The sequence below is a fragment of the Nylanderia fulva genome, unplaced genomic scaffold, assembly GCF_048542155.1.
Source record: "Nylanderia fulva isolate GAGA-0341 unplaced genomic scaffold, ASM4854215v1 Scaffold23, whole genome shotgun sequence".
In the NCBI taxonomy this organism is placed as follows: Eukaryota; Metazoa; Arthropoda; class Insecta; order Hymenoptera; family Formicidae; genus Nylanderia; species Nylanderia fulva.
The window spans coordinates 646,135-664,640 of NW_028190293.1; the positions used below are offsets into that span (position 1 = coordinate 646,135).

At 36.3% G+C, this 18,506-nt stretch overlaps 1 protein-coding gene across 5 annotated transcripts in view; it reads right to left on the minus strand.

Annotated features, from left to right (window-relative positions):
• Positions 1-18,506, minus strand: part of mub (poly(rC)-binding protein mub) — a 94,985-nt gene that overhangs the window by 32,442 nt on the left and 44,037 nt on the right. For all 5 annotated transcript variants that reach the window (XM_029305814.2, XM_085483126.1, XM_029305799.2 and 2 more), the window contains 3 exons: positions 9,155-9,401; positions 987-1,043; positions 260-658 (listed from right to left, as the gene is read on the minus strand). In XM_029305814.2, coding sequence (XP_029161647.1) covers positions 260-658; positions 987-1,043; positions 9,155-9,401 — 703 coding nt within the window. The remainder of the gene's footprint in view (positions 1-259; positions 659-986; positions 1,044-9,154; positions 9,402-18,506) is intronic.

Sequence of the window (18,506 nt, forward strand, 5' to 3'; positions counted from 1 at the left end):
ATTTAAATGTAATCAAAATTTGTTACTGGCGCTAATTTATTCTGGACTTTAATAGACTGATCTAGTTCATCATAGTTTGACAACGAAGTATTTAAACTTGGAGGTTGAATCAATTAAATTTTGAATTATATTTTGAATACTCAAATTAATGACGCTACAAATATGAATAGTCTTTTTGTCAAGTGTTATAGAGCAGTGTGATCCCAATAATTCATACAAACTATGACGAGACTAGACCGATCGGACCATGTATACATACCTCTAGCATAACGCAGCAAATATGATATATGCACTGCGTAATCGCCTCGCTGGTACCAGATATGGTTACTGCACGTTCCGTCGAATTAGGCAGCATCTCGGAAGCGACTTGAATAGAGGCGCCGGTGACCTCACGAATTTCCTTGATCTTGGAACCACCCTTGCCGATCAAGGAACCACATTGCGAAGCGGGGACAATCAGTCTGAGGGTGATGGGCGGCCTCGACACACCGCCGCCACCGCCGGCACCGCCACCCTGGATGTCGTGGAATTGGGAGCACCATTCCTCAAACTTCTTGCATATTAGCGTGAACGCCTTGAAGATTGAGTTCGTCGGCCCGGTGACGGTCACTATTCGCTCCGGGCAGGAACCGTCGGAGATGTTAATTTTCGCGCCAGACTGTATAAAAAAAATATTATTAGTCATACAAATATGCAATAAATTATTTTAGAAGTTGTACATTACAATAGATGAATCAATGTCTGCTATTTTTAAAAGATTGAATTAGTAAAAGGAACAGAAAAACAGATTTGAGAAAGATGTGTAAATTTACTTGTCCTCGATATCTGAAAAAAACTACTGCGAGATTGCAATAATAATTTACATGCTTTCGTGCAGAGTATCGTCTTTTGACGTGACATTATACATGCGACTATACTATACTGTTATTTTTCCTCGTCGAAAAGACACATGCACATCTGGCAACTAGAATGTAATTGATACTTGCCTCCTCGCGGAACCTCTTGACGATCTCTCCTTTTTTCCCGATAATACTACCGACTTCCTGTAACAAAGTAAGAATATTGTATTAGTTTTGCATCATCCTAGTACAGATCCTGTTACATAAACTCGATAACGTTTCATTAATCATATCCTAAATAATTGTTTGCGAATCTGCTAGAAATAAAAAAGTATAAGCTTATGAAAATGTACAAAATTATTAAAATAAATACAATGACATTTCGACCATCGATCGACAGTACAAAAGTTACATTATGTGCAGATGTTTGATTCTGCCAGATACAATAGCATTTTCGAACATCAATCAGATGAGTAAGAGGAAGTAACTACGAGACGAATATACAAGATGAATGACAAAAATGACACGACAGGTTTATATTTAACTTCGGATACGTAAGTAACTGATGTCCAATTAGACTTTACGTCTGCCCTGACACTGTCTGACCTCAACATAATGTCACTGTTAGGCCACCGAGAAAACGGTATAGCAGGTATATTTCTGCGCTTTATCTAAACTTAGACGATGCCTCCCGGACGAAATGCCAATGTACCTTGGAACGTACACAGAGAGAATTTTCTCTTAGAATTTACCCTGAAAATCATGGTAATCGTGGGACAATATGATATTGGAAGGATTTTATATAAAAGTTTCTCTGATTAATATTTATACCACAATAAAAATATGAATATCCACCTCAATAATATATGAAATATGTTCGATTAATTTTACTATGTACAATACATATTAATATTTTTTTTATTGTGATAATTATTTATTAATCAGAGAAACTCATAAAATTCTTTCAATACCACGTCCTACAATTCCCATGATTTTCAGGATAAATTCTAAGAGAAAATTCTCTCCATGTAGAGTTTCACACATCTCATGTTAGATTTATCGTTTCTCGTTTATTCACTCAATTGGAAGTATCATCAAAGTTTCATCGCAAGGGTGAAAAAAGCTCGTCCTGCACCATCTGGGCGCATTTGATCGAGTTAAAAATGATCGAATCAGGCGCTTTGGTTAGTAAAATCGCGAACTCACTTTTCTATTTCGCGAATGCTGACCTTAATCGGGTTTACGACAACGGCTACGAGAAGTCAATTAGATACGGCATTGCAGTCATTCGCGAATTCCTATTGACGTGGACGAGGTTACCGCGATCGGGCAAAGCGTCATCGTCGACGAATTAGATGCACGCCGAGGCAAATATAGCCGGAACAAGAAGACAGCGAGACGATGAGCGAGGAGAAGGTTTGGCGATGCGCCAGCCACGAGGGTCACCGACGAATCGGCGAGATTGCAAATTCTCGAGAGATCAGATCGCGTCGGGCTACATTATCAACCCAACATGAGACAGGATCATCGTGGCTGATTCCTCTCCTCGGATACTGGATCGAGAGAGAGAAGGCTATGTATAGCCACGTTCTGCCCGGTCAATACTTTGAGTGCGCACAGCCTACTTTTATGAGATAAGATTAAAAGAGAGTTTTCCGATATTGCGTCCTACTTCTGTAAATACCGCATTGTCGTATAAAAGCTGGAAAATAGCGAATAACATAGCGACAGAGAGAGCTGAAAAATTCACTGCGTTCATAGCGTTCAACGTGCTAAATCATGTACCGATTCGAGAAGCATGCAAAACCAGACGAAACGTCGTAAATATAAAATAAGCAACAAGTGGTGAGCGACGGGAGAAATTCCCGATAACAATTTCGTTATCGCGTTTATCACGAGGATTAGTTTACTCTGGGGAAAAAAAATAGAGATAGTGTAGGGTCGAGGAAATTTTTGAAATCGTTCTACGATCACTAGACGACTAGAACAGGACTACCTGAAGACTCGCGAATGAACAATTGGCCGACAGCCCTGGCTGAGGGCCAGCAAATCTCGCTGGAGTCCAGGGATCTGTTCAAAAACTCAAAAAGGAAATGCTGCATCGTAAAAAAAAGAGTCCCTTCCCTCGATGCTGAGATTAATCGTCATCCGTCGCTTTCAACTGGATTGAACCGATAAAGCTGAAGAGACAGATTGATACTACGTGGCTGCTCTGAGACGGAAAAAAAAATATTAAGATAACAAGTCCGGCTCCTGGTAAGATAAACCCGAACTGGACTGGAGCCAAATATTTACGTCGTAGTATAGTATCGTGAAAGATCGGAAAGACACGGCCATGACATTGTTGGACGAAACAATGACTGCAAAGTTGATGGAATCCCCATATTTATTAATTTATTTATTCATTTATTTAATGGGAAATAAATCTCTTTAATAAACAATACATAAAAATACAACCGAATAACTATAAAAATCTAATAAAGCCAAATAAGACAGAACATAATTATAATATAACAATAAATAATAAGAAAGAATCTACTTTAGATAAATTTTTATTTCTGATAACGAGAGATCGAAAAAGAAGAATTGTTTTCTTTCATGTATCAAAAAAACACATACTCTTTGCATACTCATTTTTCGTAACGAAGTTTCATACTGATAGGCTTATAATTGAGTTGAATTTAATATGTTCGATTCGCGTTATTTGGAATGTCAGATGGTACATTGACCACTGAAGACTGCACTTAATAAGGACCACAAGCTGATGGTCGAAACGTCGTTTTAATGAATAAAAATGTGCTAGATTTGGTCGCTTAAATTTATCCTTTGTATACTATTTGTATCGCAAGATGAAGTTTACGGAGCAAATGCCGTTCCATCGGAGGGATAATGAAACCGCGACAACTCGCAAATTGGCTTTCGGCCCTGGCCGGGGTCCAGTGTGTCCTAGAAGACCAGAGTCTAAGTAGCAGACATAATGCCACCCCGGCCAAAAATGCGGCTAGACGTATTTATTTCGCGCGAAAGAGGCTACTCGACTATCCGTTTACTGGTTTGCGAAGCTTCCAAAACGAGTGTTGCAATACGCGGCATTGATGAGACAAAGAAAGAAGTGCTAATAAACGTCATCGCCAAATCATGCGTTCAGAACATCGTTTGTAAAACGATGACCCGAGGACGCGCAACCTCGCTCCTTCTCGCTCGATGTCTAAAAAGATCTATCGCGTTCAAATTGTGAATAAGTCCATTTTTTTAAGTGACCTGTCAAAGAGAAATTTCCAAAAACGATCTAATTATAAAACTGGAGATTTAAAAAATTACAATATACAATAACGTAATATGTGTAAGTATTTCAAGAAGCAGATGCGAGTCTTAAATTTAGTTTCACGCGTAGAAACATGAACAATACTATATTATAAAATATTATAAAATTTTAATCCGCAAAGGATGAATCGCGTAATATTGCAATTGGATTATTTATTTAATCCAGCGTTCGTGATAAATGCATGTGTAATTAGTAAGATCCCGCTCGTGTGCATCGTGTGATTTTCAAATGAGTTGATTTTCATCCTGTTGTAACTGGAAAAAAATGTAACCATCGCGAAAAATAAAAACGACGAAGGGATATGTCATGACGTCATCGGCAGCGTATCATCGAGATGTAAAAAAAACCGCAGTTGTATATGTGTAATGAGATTTGTCAGAGAAATATTTTCTCATGCAGAAAACAGGGATTCATTTATAGAAAATCAGATACGAGTTGATTGACAGTGCGTTGAAAAACCCTCGAAAAGGGTGATTCGTACATCGATAAAGAGAGTTAAAATCTTGGTCAAGTGACCGAGTATATCGTTCAAATGTGCGCAGCAAAATGCAATAATTTCTATGTCGCATTTTAGCACGAATTATCCATCCATACGTAATCTGGGAATATTCCTTTTACGATTCAATTCACGCGATTTTATTTTTTATTAGAATTCCCCAATTTCGAAAAATCTTAAGAACATCTACATTTTATCGTCACATATCGCTTTTATAAAAAAAAAAAAAATCGAAATTCGTTATAAACTTAAAGAATCGAACTAAAGCTGTTAAAAAAATGGCTGCACCTGTACCGTCTATAGAAAGAGCATTAATAGCGGAATTATATGACTTGGCAAGAGTGTACTATCGCCGGGACGAAAAGATCCCGTACGTCGAAAGGGACATCGGGCGTCTAGCTAACGCGATTAATTACCGAGACGGCGGACATTAATTACTCGTGCTACGACGAGCGATATTGCACCTCGTGCACGATAATTAATTACAAGCAGAAACGGTGGTAGGTGACGTGTTCCTAAAACGAGGGTAAAACGAATCGCGACACGAGTTTAAATAAACTTTGACGCTTGTCGCGCGCAAAAAGCCCAGCTCCGGAGCTATTTTTCCGCTAGAAATTCCGCTTCGCGATAATCTCGCGCGTGAATGACGTAACTATCGATACATATCGCATCGGATTACGTTACGAGGAACTTTCACTCTCTCGGATTTTGCAGGATGAATTTTTCCGCGAGATAAACTTGCGGAAAAAAAAGAGACGTTTATTATTTCTCGATATTTATGCATTCGTAGAATTCGTAATTAATTCGCGAGATATGTATCTATTAATCTGACAATAATCGCGAATTTTTCGAAGTAAAAGAGAAATGATTATAAGCCTTCAAGATAGAAAATTAAGAGCTTGTAATAGGATGATAAATTGCTAATTATTCCAAGCAAAATTTGTGATTCGAGATTTAATATCTTGGACAGAGATAACCAACAATGTGTCACTTTTACAGATATCCGCAAAGAAAGGATAATACGCGAGAGCGGAGACTAAAAACGCATATCGCAAATTATACTTTTGCCAATAACCACAAATGCCCTCTCTCCAGCATTGTGGAATTAAAAGGTTTGTGTAATCGTGCGATGGCCCTTTATACTCCAATCTCTTATCATGATATTTTCAATAGTTATCCTCTCTTCTGATCCGTGAATCCTCCAATTGAAATTCCGCAGAAGCTCTCTCTCTCTCTCTCGCTCTCTTAAAATATTCTTATGAGACTCAAACGGATATAAAAATATCAAAAAGAGAGAGAGATCCGCATATACATATATTTTTCAATATAATCCGAGAGTGGTACAATTTTTCAACCACGATGCTTTTTCTCGACAAATAATAGCTGACTTTTCTCCCGATCATTTGCAATGGAATTCACATAATTTTATCAAATTTTATCAAAGCGAAAATGTTTTTGAAAATTATCCACAAAATGCAAGACTCTACACAAAAAAAACGTGTTAATTTGACTAAACCTTTCGACTATTTTCTTAATTGAACATATATTAGTATTTAAGTGAAATATACGTTTTGTTAGATTTAATATGTTATACGTTCAATTAACAAAATAATATTTAGTTGAAAGGTTTAGTCGAGTTAAAAAATTGTTTTTCAGTGCGTAAATTCGATATAAAGCTAATGTCTACTTTAAATTTTAATGCACAACTTTAACTATATGTATATATTTAAAAAAAATTAGTTGCACGATAAATTAATGTCAATTTTATCGAATGTTTATTTGATAAACATAGAAATTCATTCCGGGATGTAGCCAAACAGGCGTAGTCTGCTGCCAAATTTTTTTGCGGCTAGAAAATTCGCTAGTTATATGACACTGTGTATACACAGGATAGAGTTTTACGCGAGAAGCTGCAAATTCTTGGCAGCGCATCAAGCAACACTCGTATAATCTGCAGCTTCGAGACGCATTGTGCCTCGTGCGCATTTCCGATGATAATTTCGGATAATGCTTTTTACTCGAGGAACCAACGGAAGGAGTTTTCGCTCCACTATTTAACGGAAAGGAATCGCGCGTATAACTCAACGTAATGATGAATGACTTCAAGTTGCCTCGACAATGACATTACATCGATGACAGATGACGCCCCGGTTATTCAATCCTTAAACGTAGATTTGCACATTTATTTCGATACAATAAGACGGCCTTGATATAATGCAAAGCAGCGCTAATATACATAATTTATTTCAGAATCCTATTTTCGTTTTTCCACGTCACAATTCAAGTTGACATTGTCAATGTCGACGAGATAATCTACTTTTATGCGAGAAAAGGGTTCTAATTCTTTTTAATACGACTTATTAAATAAGTCCTATTTCAATGAAGTAGAGTCGCGATTGCGAGCCAGAACTCTGCGAATAATGTGTCGACCTCTCGTAAATAATTTAATAATAATTGTCGAAAAAGAGAACAGTAAAATCACAGAGAGAAGAGAGAGAAACGCGAACGACCTTTATCTGAGATTTATTGTCACCACGCCAGCTAAGCAATTGTGTCTCCTTGTCCGAAGATTGCGACAAATCTACAGGTCATCAAAGCATTTGAAGTTTAAAGCGACGGCAGATATATATGTATATATATATATTTTTTTTTTAATTATCGCGTTAATGGAGCAGTAATTTCCAAACGCTTTGGAAGAATTTTTATAAGAGTTTCTCTGATTAAATATTTATCACAATAAGATATAAAATAAGTTCGAGTTAATTTAACTATATGTATACGTATAGTAAAATTTACTGTGTACATATTAATATTTTTTATTGCGATAAATATTAATCAGAGAAACTCTGGTAAAATTCTCCCAGTGCCATTTTGTCCCACGATTACCATGATTTTCAGAATAAATTCTAAGAGAAAATTTTCTCCGTGTATCAAATTTTTTTGTCGACACAATTTTAGAATTCTCTGTACAAAAACAAAATGATCGATACGCGTTTGACATTTCTAAAATGCATTTCAGAAGACACGCAATGTGTTCGAGACACGATACGTAGTATGGATTTATATTTTGAATAAACATGCATCCTCCCCCTCGGAAAACCGATATCAGTTGATGCTCTGTGGGAAGCTGTTTGATACGAGATTTCGAATATACATGCACACATATATGTATGCACGCATTTCCGCCCTCGATAATGCATTATCTTATTACTTCTACTTCTCCAATTTCACAGCGTGTCACGCGAGTTAATCATCTCAAATAGCAATGGCCGGTGTATATATATTTATGCATATATAAATATATACATATATATGAAATTATCCGATTATCGTAAAAATTGTCGTTTAAAAAGTATATTAATTGTATATCTCTCGTATGAGATTCAATATATAATTTCTTATAGAAAACTTAATCGAGACATTCTTGGACAAATCAGAAAAATCGTATGAAGCGAGTGTGTGAGAAATGAAACTATAAAATACTCTATGATCGATCAATCGAAATGTCAATTTAAAGTGTATAATTCGATGTGCGAAGCTATGGATTTCTTTCCAGCAACAGAACACAATACAGTGTTTACAGTTTCGACCTTTAGCTGCTTCGTTTCTTACTTTATTAAATTATTAATTACTTTAGTAATAATAACTTTACATAGCTTTTTTTCCAAAGTTTCAAGTTTATAAAAAATTTTTAAGTTTACTTCTTCCGGTAAAAACCGGAATTTTATATAAACTTGAAACTTTGGAAAAGTCTATAGAAAAAAACTCTATAGAAAAAAATGATTTCACGGGCAGAATTTTCTCATAGAATTTAGCCTGAAAATCATGGTAATCGTGGGACAATATGAATTTTATAAGTTTCTCTGATTAATACAATTTTACAAAAAAAAAAAAAAAAAAAAAAAAAAATCTATTACAATAAAAAATGTGTTCGATTAATTTTACTATGTATACATATAATTCTTACAAAATTCTTCCAAGATTATCATGATTTTCAGAGCAAATTCTACACTGAATAAAAATTTGTTAATTTGACTTTCAGTTAAATTACTATTTTGTTAACCTATATTAGCATATTTAAGGCAAATATGTTTTGTTAGATTTAACATGTTATATTTAATTTAAATATTTTTATATCAATGAAATCAGTTTAATTAACAAAATTGCATTTAGCCTAAAGATTTAATTCTTTTTCAGTGTATAAGAGAAAATTCTCTCTGTGCTGAAAAAAATGTATAAGTACTTATTTCAATACTGTCAAATAAATCATTTATCTGAAACTAATAATATTGATTTGATATGAAAAATATTTATTTGCTTGAAATAAATGCTTCATTTGGCGGTATTGAACTAAATATGTGTCAACTTCGTCATTTTTTTCAGCGTGCAACGTTCGCTGTTGTAGATGAAGAATACTAGGTCGCAACTATATCGCTGTCTGTGCACGTTGTTGGAAATCATCCCCCATCGGTAGAACAACATGCAGCGACTTACTTTGCCCTGCATAATCAGGCGGATGGTCAGGGTGACCGACGGATCATCGTTCAACACCGGCTTGTTGTCCATACCGTCCATCGCGTGGTTTCGGATCCTGCGGTTTCGATGAGAGATCTTCTCGATACTTGCGGAGGGAAGGGATGAGGGCGAGGAGGACAGGGGAAAGGTTAGGCGAGTGATTTTGATCGGGGGTGTCTCGGGGGACGTGCTTCTCAAACGTTCCCAGATATGCTCGGTCCTTGTACTGAAATCAAAAAATGTCCACAGATTAGGAAAAATCCGTACAGAGATTATCCTTCTTTTTCCTTCTTCCTTATCTCTTTCCAGAAGAATGCGCTTTCACATTTTTTTTCGAGCAGGAAAGGAGGAAGCCTCTTAGTCGAGAGAAGTCGTCTTATCGTCTCGTTCGTGTTTGGAAAAGATAGGTGACATTTTTTTTTTTAACTCACAATAAAATTTATATCTGTAAACTTGAACTTTAATATGACGAGTCGGGTCGCGGAATTTATTTATCGGAGCGTTGAATTCAGAAATAAATTGCTCGGAGCGAAATTAGCATGACAATAGCGCAGTCGACGAGGCGCGGCGATTCCAGGAATGCGATAACACCGCTGTATTAACTTGAGCTGGTCTGTTCGAAAATTACGAGACCGCAAAGCCTGGCTCTATAAATCTATATTTTATATCAAATTGATCCGCGAGATCGTCGCACTTCGATGTCGTTTTAGACACGCTCGAAGATGTCGCGAGAGTGTGAAAAAATGTGGAAATGTAATAATAAATGATTCAGCTGATAAATTATTCAAGAAGATGAGGTGGTGATTAGACTCTTATTCGGCATCGAGTAAACAATTCCTTTGGTTCATTAAACGTCTCGGTTTCACGGTCAATCTCGTGTTGGCGCGACGATACATTTTCGCCGGATGGCAAAAATAATATAATATTTATCATCCGATATACGATGAGAAAGGAAAAGGCTGCGCGATTTTTCACGAAAGTGTCATTTGGATGCGCGTCGCGAAAAAATTTGCCACGCAAAAATACGCAGCCTTAATCTTTATTCCATAAAAACTCGAGAATATACAGGGTGTCCGGTAACTAACGGACCAACGATTACAAATGGATTCTTTGGTCAATTTGGGAACGATTTTTCCTCAGCGAAAATGTCGAAAAAAGTCATCATTTTTTACAACTTTCCAATATTTGTCATTATGTATCTTTATAACTAAGCCTCAAATTAAAATTTCATTATAGTAAACTCTACCTGAAATTAACTGAGGAATGTAATTATGTTAGACTTTTAACTTCCAAACGTTTAGTTTTCAAAAAAACCCATTTTTTTCAATCGCTTATAACTCAAAAATTATTGACTTCACATTTTTACTAAGGAAAAATCGTCTCCAAATTGGCCAGAGAATCCGCCCTTAATCATCGGTCCGTTAGTTACCGGACACTCTGTAGAATGATAAATAAAATATAAAATAAATTTATAAATAAAATCAAAGTATATATAAATAAATAAAACGTAGTATTTACGAGAGGCGAGTTAAAGAGAATAAATTTGCGTATATAAAAGCAGAAAATTTCGATTCCTCCCACACGTACATGCACACCGCTCTAATGTAACAGGGTTACAAAGGTAATGAAAAAAGAGAGGAAAAAATCGCAGATGAGATCAAGCGGGGATATTATCTCTCGCGGTATTATTTTTCAGTCGACTATAACGTTAATTACAGCCACTGGCGATCGATAGGCTGCTGGAAACCTGGCCGAGAAGAGAGGTTCACCCGAGATATTCCGTTCCCTCTCGAAGGGAAGGAGGCCTCTCCCCTTCCTCCCCATCACATCCCCCTTCTCTTCAATGGGGGGGCCCCTACGAGACAGGTTTGCTCTCTCGGGTCCGTTACAAACTGCACAGAACGCGTTTCTGCTCGTCGTGCACATTTTATTTCTCTCACGCACGCGCGGAGAGAAAGAGAAAGAAAAAAAAAAATTATTGGCGTCAAAATTTTTTCCGTTACACGTCCTCGGCGAGAAAGAATAAATTACGACGCGATGAAGGAAAAAAAAAATAATTCCGAAATTTTCAACTACGATTTTTCGACCGAATCAGCGCGATGGTGTCTTAAAAAGGGGAAACTTTGCGCGGTTGCTCCAAGTTTTTAAGGGGATTTTTGCAAGACACGGATTACCACCGCCAGATATAGATGTAACATAAATTCTATAGATATTGAACTTGGCGAGCATTGATTCTACATGACTCAAATGTTTGCAGAACGACGGACTTGTGTGTATAATATGGTATAAAGCAAAGACCTCTAACGTCGCGAAGAGTGAGAGAGAGAGAGAATAAAGAGAGACATGACGTGTTTTCTAGACTGGAGTAGTACGTTTATCGTGTTTCACGGACAGCTTTGTGCAAAAGTTTACACGGTCACTTCGCTTGCAAGGCGCAACTTTTTTCGTCTGTCATATAGGTAGAACGTAGTTGGTTTTGCATTCTCGCAAATGCGACTAGATTTTCCAGCATTTTATTATTTCCACCTAATTATGCTCGAAGACTAACAACCCTGTGTGCATCTCTCAATTTATCGTGCAGGAAGCTCTCTTCATTTCCTCATCTATTTTATACGTCAGTTCTGTCATTTAGAAACTTTGAAAATGTAGGACGATGAAAATATAGAAAAAATATACACGAGATTAAGAATTTTCAGGCTCTTTGATATCGAATATATATTTTGAAAATAATCGAGAGAGAATTTGGTATTGAAAGAATTTTATAAGAGTTTCTCGGATTAATATTTATCACACTAAAAAATGTGTACGTGGTAAAATTAATCGAACATATTTTATATCTTATTGTGGTAGATATTAGTATTTTTATTGTGATAAATATTAATCAGAGATACTCTTATAAAATTTAATATTTTTCCACGATTATCACGATTTTCAGGATATATTTTAAAAGAAAATTCTCTCCATACATCAGTTCTGTCATTTAGAAACTTCGCAAATGTGGAACGATATAAAATGTCGAAAAATAAATTATAGAAATAAATATAAAAATATAGACGGGGAGAATTTTCTCTTAGTTGGAATTTATCCTGAAAATCATGATAATCGTGGAACAATATGGAAGAATTTTATAAGAATTTCTCCGATTAATATTTATCACAATAAAAATATTAATAATGTATATTTACTATGTAAATAAGAAAATTAATTAGAGAAACTCATAAAATTCTTTCGGCACCATATAATTATCATGATTTTCAGGGTAAATTCTAAAAGAAAATTTTTTTCCGTGCACCAGTCATTCAGAAACTTCGCAAATGTGGAACGATATAAAATACAGAAAAATAAATTCTAGAAATAAATAAAATGATATATTTATGAGTAAGCAAATTAAAGGGAATATATTTTCACATTAAAAAAGCAGAGAAAAAAGTTTCGATTCCTTCCTTCCACACACATATACACATATTTACTTATTTATTTAACGAGTAAGAAAACTCTTTTAGTGCTTACAAAACAAATAATACTGAAATTACGTATCAGTAAAAAAGAAATTAAAAAGATAAAATTTTCTATTACGGAGCTCGAATGAAACAATTAGTTAACAACTGTCATATTGCTGTAACGTTTCAGAAATGATAAGAAAAAAATGCTAAATGAGCCTGAAGCGCGAGCAATTAATGCGACATTGTTTGATATCGGAAAATGTATCGCTCTACGTGTTTCAATGATATCGTATTAAGTGTGAGCAGGCTGTAGGAAAACCTATCGTATCATACGAGAGAGCATTTAGGAGAGAAACGGAGTATATATTATGCCCTCGCTATCTCTCGAATCGGCCACGCACATAGACTACCGTCGTCGTTTCGCTCTGCTGCAATTCGCGATGCAATTGGACTGTGGAATTTAGTGCAATCTCTGCGTTCCGTTATATGCGTGCGTTTAACATAAGTGGACGTTTAACGCACAACGCGAGGACTTCTCTATTATTTTATTTCAAACTTCGCCGAGACTTTTCTCTCTCTCTGTCTTTCTCTCTCTCGCGAGAGATAAATTGCCGGGTCATTGCACGCACAATTGCCAAAGCGACGAACAAAGCGAATTCGGAGAGAAGAATCGCACATCTTTGATGTCGACATTTTTATTTATTTTTCTACATTTTATATCGTTCCACATTTGCGAAGTTTCTAAATGACTGATGCACGGAAAGAATTTTCTTTTAGAATTTACCCTGAAAATCATGGTAATTATATGGTGTTGAAAGCATTTTATGAGTTTCTCTGATTAATATTTATCGCAATAAAATCGTTTACGGTTGTCACTATTAATATAGGAAATCGACGACGGTTTTGATGAGATCGATAAACGACAGGATGGATTTCGAAAGATAAGAGAGTTTTTATAGAGCTCATAAATTTTCCAATTTCTCGGCTTTTCAACCATCATTCGATATATATGTATGTATATATATCGTGGCATAAAATCCCGCATATTTCGCGTCCGTCAATCTTTAAAGAGAGAGAATAAGCGAATTTAAATCCGCGAATATATCGCTAAACGGAGGAATTCGGTCAATCGATTCTACGATACCAAACGTTTTCGGCATCATTCAATTTTCCAATTTTAAATCCTTCCAAATATTCCCCACCGCAATGTAAAGCGCTATATTTCGTTCAAATAAAATGAAATTCCAAACGGAATAAAATTAAGTAGTGCAATTGAATTTAAATTATCCGACCGAGGCCGACTGTAAACAGACGATTAAAGCTGTGCGAAAAGGTCAAGAGAGCAGAATTAAGTTGATGAAAATAATTCGAAGGAACCATTAAATCTTCGATCGCGTTCTCATGAAACTGAGAATTCAAAATATCTTTCTCATTTTAGTATTATTTACTGTGTAACTGACGCTTCGATGACAGTCGAATATAAATATATATAATATTAATATGGAAAATTCATATCAGCGTGAAAAAATAAACACAAATAATTTTCTGCATACGCATATAAATATAGAATTTTCATGTGAAATAATCAGACATCGTGAACTTAAAATATAACAAAAAAAATGTGATGAAAATAAAGTTTTTTTCACGAGAAAATGAAACATATTTGAACTGAAAAAAATTGATTAAACTTGACTAAACCTTTCGACTAAATATTATTTTGTTAATTAAACATGTGTAAAAATATTTAAAATAAATGTAACATATTAAATCTACCAACACGTATATATTTCACTTCAATTCTAATATATGTGCAATTAACAAAATAATAATTCAGTTGAAAAGTTTAGTCGAGTTAACAAATTCTGTTTTTTCAGTCTGCCAAATAAATAATGTTACGTCAAACAAGAGACGTTCCTATTTTTCAAGCCGCACACGTCGTGGCGTTTGAAACGCGAAACACCTTACGTTCTCAAAACACGTGCGTCATCGTAATTTACGTAATTTAGGTATGCGTGTCACTGAATGAATACTCGAAGAACCGCGATCTTCTCGGATAAAAGAACCACACTTTTTCCCGCGCGAATCGTAAGAAGAATTAATATCGAGACGTCAAATTTTTCCCGAGCATATTACACTCCTCACAGACTAAAGTAGGAATTTCCGCAATTTTCTCATTTCTTTCAATATATTAATAAATTTGACAGCTTGTTCGTCGCTGTCACGTGCATTTGGCGCTCGTATATCCGAATGAGATCGGCATTCCGAAACTGATCCTAGCTAAAGTCCACGAGTGTGCATACATATACGTGGGGTGAGCGGGATGAAAAAATGACATTGTTCGCCGACGCCGAGGAACATGCGGCGCGTATCGAGCGCGCGCGGAAAGAACACACGCAAGCAGATGCATGCGAGTCGTCGCGCGCGCGACCAGAAGCGCCGGTACAGTCCCGGTAGAAACTTCCGTGCCGACGTCCACTTTTCTCTCTCTCTCTCTCTCTCTCTCTTTCGCCTCTCGATAAAGCCTTATCGGAGGCCGTTTGCGACACTCGTTCCGACTCTCCCGAAGAGAAGGAGTGAATTGAATGAAATGCGATCGTAATGAAATAGACAATTTTTGTCCCCCAACGCAGTCAAGATGCCGGGTGAAGGTTAGCTGAAATTATTGCTCGGCGGAGACGCTGGTTAAAGCTAGGTAACCGCATTTCCCCACCCAGCCGGGTGGGAATCGGAAGAACGACGACGAGGAGGTCCCGAGGTCGAGTCGCAAAGTAGATTTTCCTGGCAGCCGCCCCGTATCGACTCGCTCTTCGGAGCACTCTGATAAAGAGAGACCACGAGAGAGCCGTGTCGCCATCGACACGTCGATACTCGCTCACTGGCCGCGAATCGATGTACCGAGATGGAGAGAAAGAAACACGTAATAACGTGTCCGCGTGCCGGTGGAGCGTCGCCTTGCTTCGAGGACGCCATGCGAGAGAGAGATGGAAAGAGAGAAAGAGAAAAATGGAGGAGCAGAATTTTCGTCGAAAAAAAATGGTAGGAATTTCTCGCGACATATCCACTCTCCTCTTCCATTTTCTCAATTTTTCAGGGACACGCCGCCGGCGTTTCCGCGGCGTAATGATGGCGCGCGGAAGCTCTCTCGTCGTCGGCGCTCTTCGATCGTGTCTCGGCGCGGCGGGGTGCGGTCGTATCGCGCGCGTATATACATACAAAAGGCAATAATTTTACCTATAAAATTGTGCGCACACTACTTCAGTTCATCAGGGGGGAGGTACAGGCGGCCTCATCGATGCACACCGCAACACTCGAGTCACGCGGGGATGAGAGGGAGAGGGGTGCGAGAAGAGAAGGAAGTAAAACACTACACTACGCGACACTTTGCGAAACTGCACCACCTCGGCGGAACGCGGTCCTCGTTCTCTCTGCCTCGGCCCGAGAGACCGCCAGCTCCGCTTCCGACGATGCGCGGCGCTGCCTGCGTCGCGAGACCTTCCGACGTCGCCCGAAAGTGGCGCCCTCTCCGGCTGCGCGCGCACCCGAGCTGTCAACGCGGGACGTTTGAACCGCGCGCGAGCGAAGATACGTGTACTCCGACGAGGCGAAATTATAATTGGGCGAGTTAATTATTGGCGTGTACAAATATTGTATATACACTTGCCTCTCCTCCGCTCCAAATTATTATTCGTGTAGATGGATCTGAAATTTGACAGGAATTTTTTAAGGCGACGTTTACGTGGATGAAAGAATAAATGGAAATGGAAAATAAAATTGAGGAAGAGAGAGAGACTTATCTTTTACAATGTGAGATTAAAACTATTCATCGGATTTAACAGCAATGGAAATTATCTTGTACTATTTAATTGCACCAACAATATACACAAATCGTATTTAAGCACTTTTCCAAAGCAGAGCATTTATAAATTATACGTGTTTGAATAAAAAAGAGACTTTTATTTATAATTCTTTAAAAAGATTTCTCAGATTCACAAACTCTATTTTTAATTCGTCCAAACATATATTTTTTAATGAAAATATACATTAATTAAAACTCTATTTCAAAATAAACTCACTTTTTCAATGAACAAGAATTCTAAAAAAAAACAAGATTTTAATTATTGAAGAATTATTTTAAGAGCTTAAACGAAAGAATATTAAAATTACTAAAATATAATTTTTATACGTATTTAAATACGGATTTTTTAAATAACTTTTTCTAAAAATACCTACATACAATTTTCTTATAAACTTTACTAAATGCTTACATATTTAACAATATCTAAGTAGATTTGCATATATACATAGTTAAGAGATTTAAAAAATAATAGAAACAGTTGTATATTTTCTTAAATATACAAAATATATAATTGTATATTATTAAAACAATTATCACTAAGAATTTAATGTAACTTTTGAATTTTTTTGGTTTGCTTAATCTGCTTATCGTGTTTGCGATTCATATTCCGTGTAACATTTAACAGTGGATTATTTCGTGTGTTTCAAACAATTCGACCAAACGCATTATGCGCTACTAATTGTTTCGTATATGCTCACGCCATGTTACCCGCGAATGAATCTAACTGACGGCAAACGAAAACTCGATTACAACGTTTTCCCCAACTTGTTCTCTCTCGTTTTCTCTCTCTTCCTCTGTCTCTGGTAATTCAACTTTCCTACGGACTTGAAGGACGATCGGTTAAATAGGTCGTTCGTCGAAGGCGTAGAAGTGAACGTTACCGAATCGAATTTAATAATGAAAATAAATCAGAGAATGACACCATCCGCGAGACAAACGCGAGTAATCTAGAAACGAGGGAACTGAATTTTTTATTAACAAAGCGTGCAAAACGTTCCGTAGATGTAAAGTAGCGTAAATGTTTTATATTAAAATCTTTTCTTAGAATATCTCTCTTTCTAATACAAATTAAAATAAAGTCATCCCCGAAAACAATTGTGTATATTCGATAAATTATTTTGTCTAGAGCAGCGCGCGACAAAGAAAAGAGGAAATAGATTTAATTTGCTCAAAAATTTCATTTAAGATAAAAACGCTTTTTACTTTTATTCTGAACCAATTGTTTGCGCTCTTGCGCTTTTCTGCTTCTCTTTTTTTACGAATAAAATGTATTTTATAATTTATAATTTTTAAATGTTATAATATTGCGTAATTGTTTTCGCCCGAGTTAAATTGCAATGAAAAAAATAGTTTTACTTAAAATCACTTCTGGTTAGAAAATTTGTCTCCTGTGTATGTTTAAAAGAAGTGCGCGATTTCTCATTGTCAGATGTATCTCAAATACATTTGCACAGAGAGAATTTTCTCTTAGAATTTATCCTGAAAATCATGGTAATCGTGGAACAATATTAGAATGAATTTTATAAGAATTTCTCTAATTAATATTTACATAACAAGAAAAATATTAATATGTACTTAGTAAAATTAATCGAACATATTTTTTATATCTTATTGTGGTAGATCTTTTTTATTGTGATAAAAATATTAACCAGAGAAACTTTTATAAAATTCTTCCAATATCATATGGTCCCACAATTACCATGATTTTCAGATTATCAGATTAAATTCTAAGAGAAAAGTTTCTCCGTGCACTCATATAAATAATGTCCGTTCAACAATCGATAGATAAAAAAACAACATCGGGTAATTTCTATCGCGAGTCTAATGAAATTTGCGTCGTTTTATCCGAACGAAAAACAATTTTTTTTTCTTATATTTTCGACCAAGTATAGAGTACAGGATACACAAGAGCACAACTTCTCTTACACCGATGCTTTTAAAAGGCCGTTTCGACTACAGCGGTATGCCGCAGGTACGCAACTGGGGATTTAATTATCATTTTAAACGTGCGGAAAGCAATTATCGGAAATTT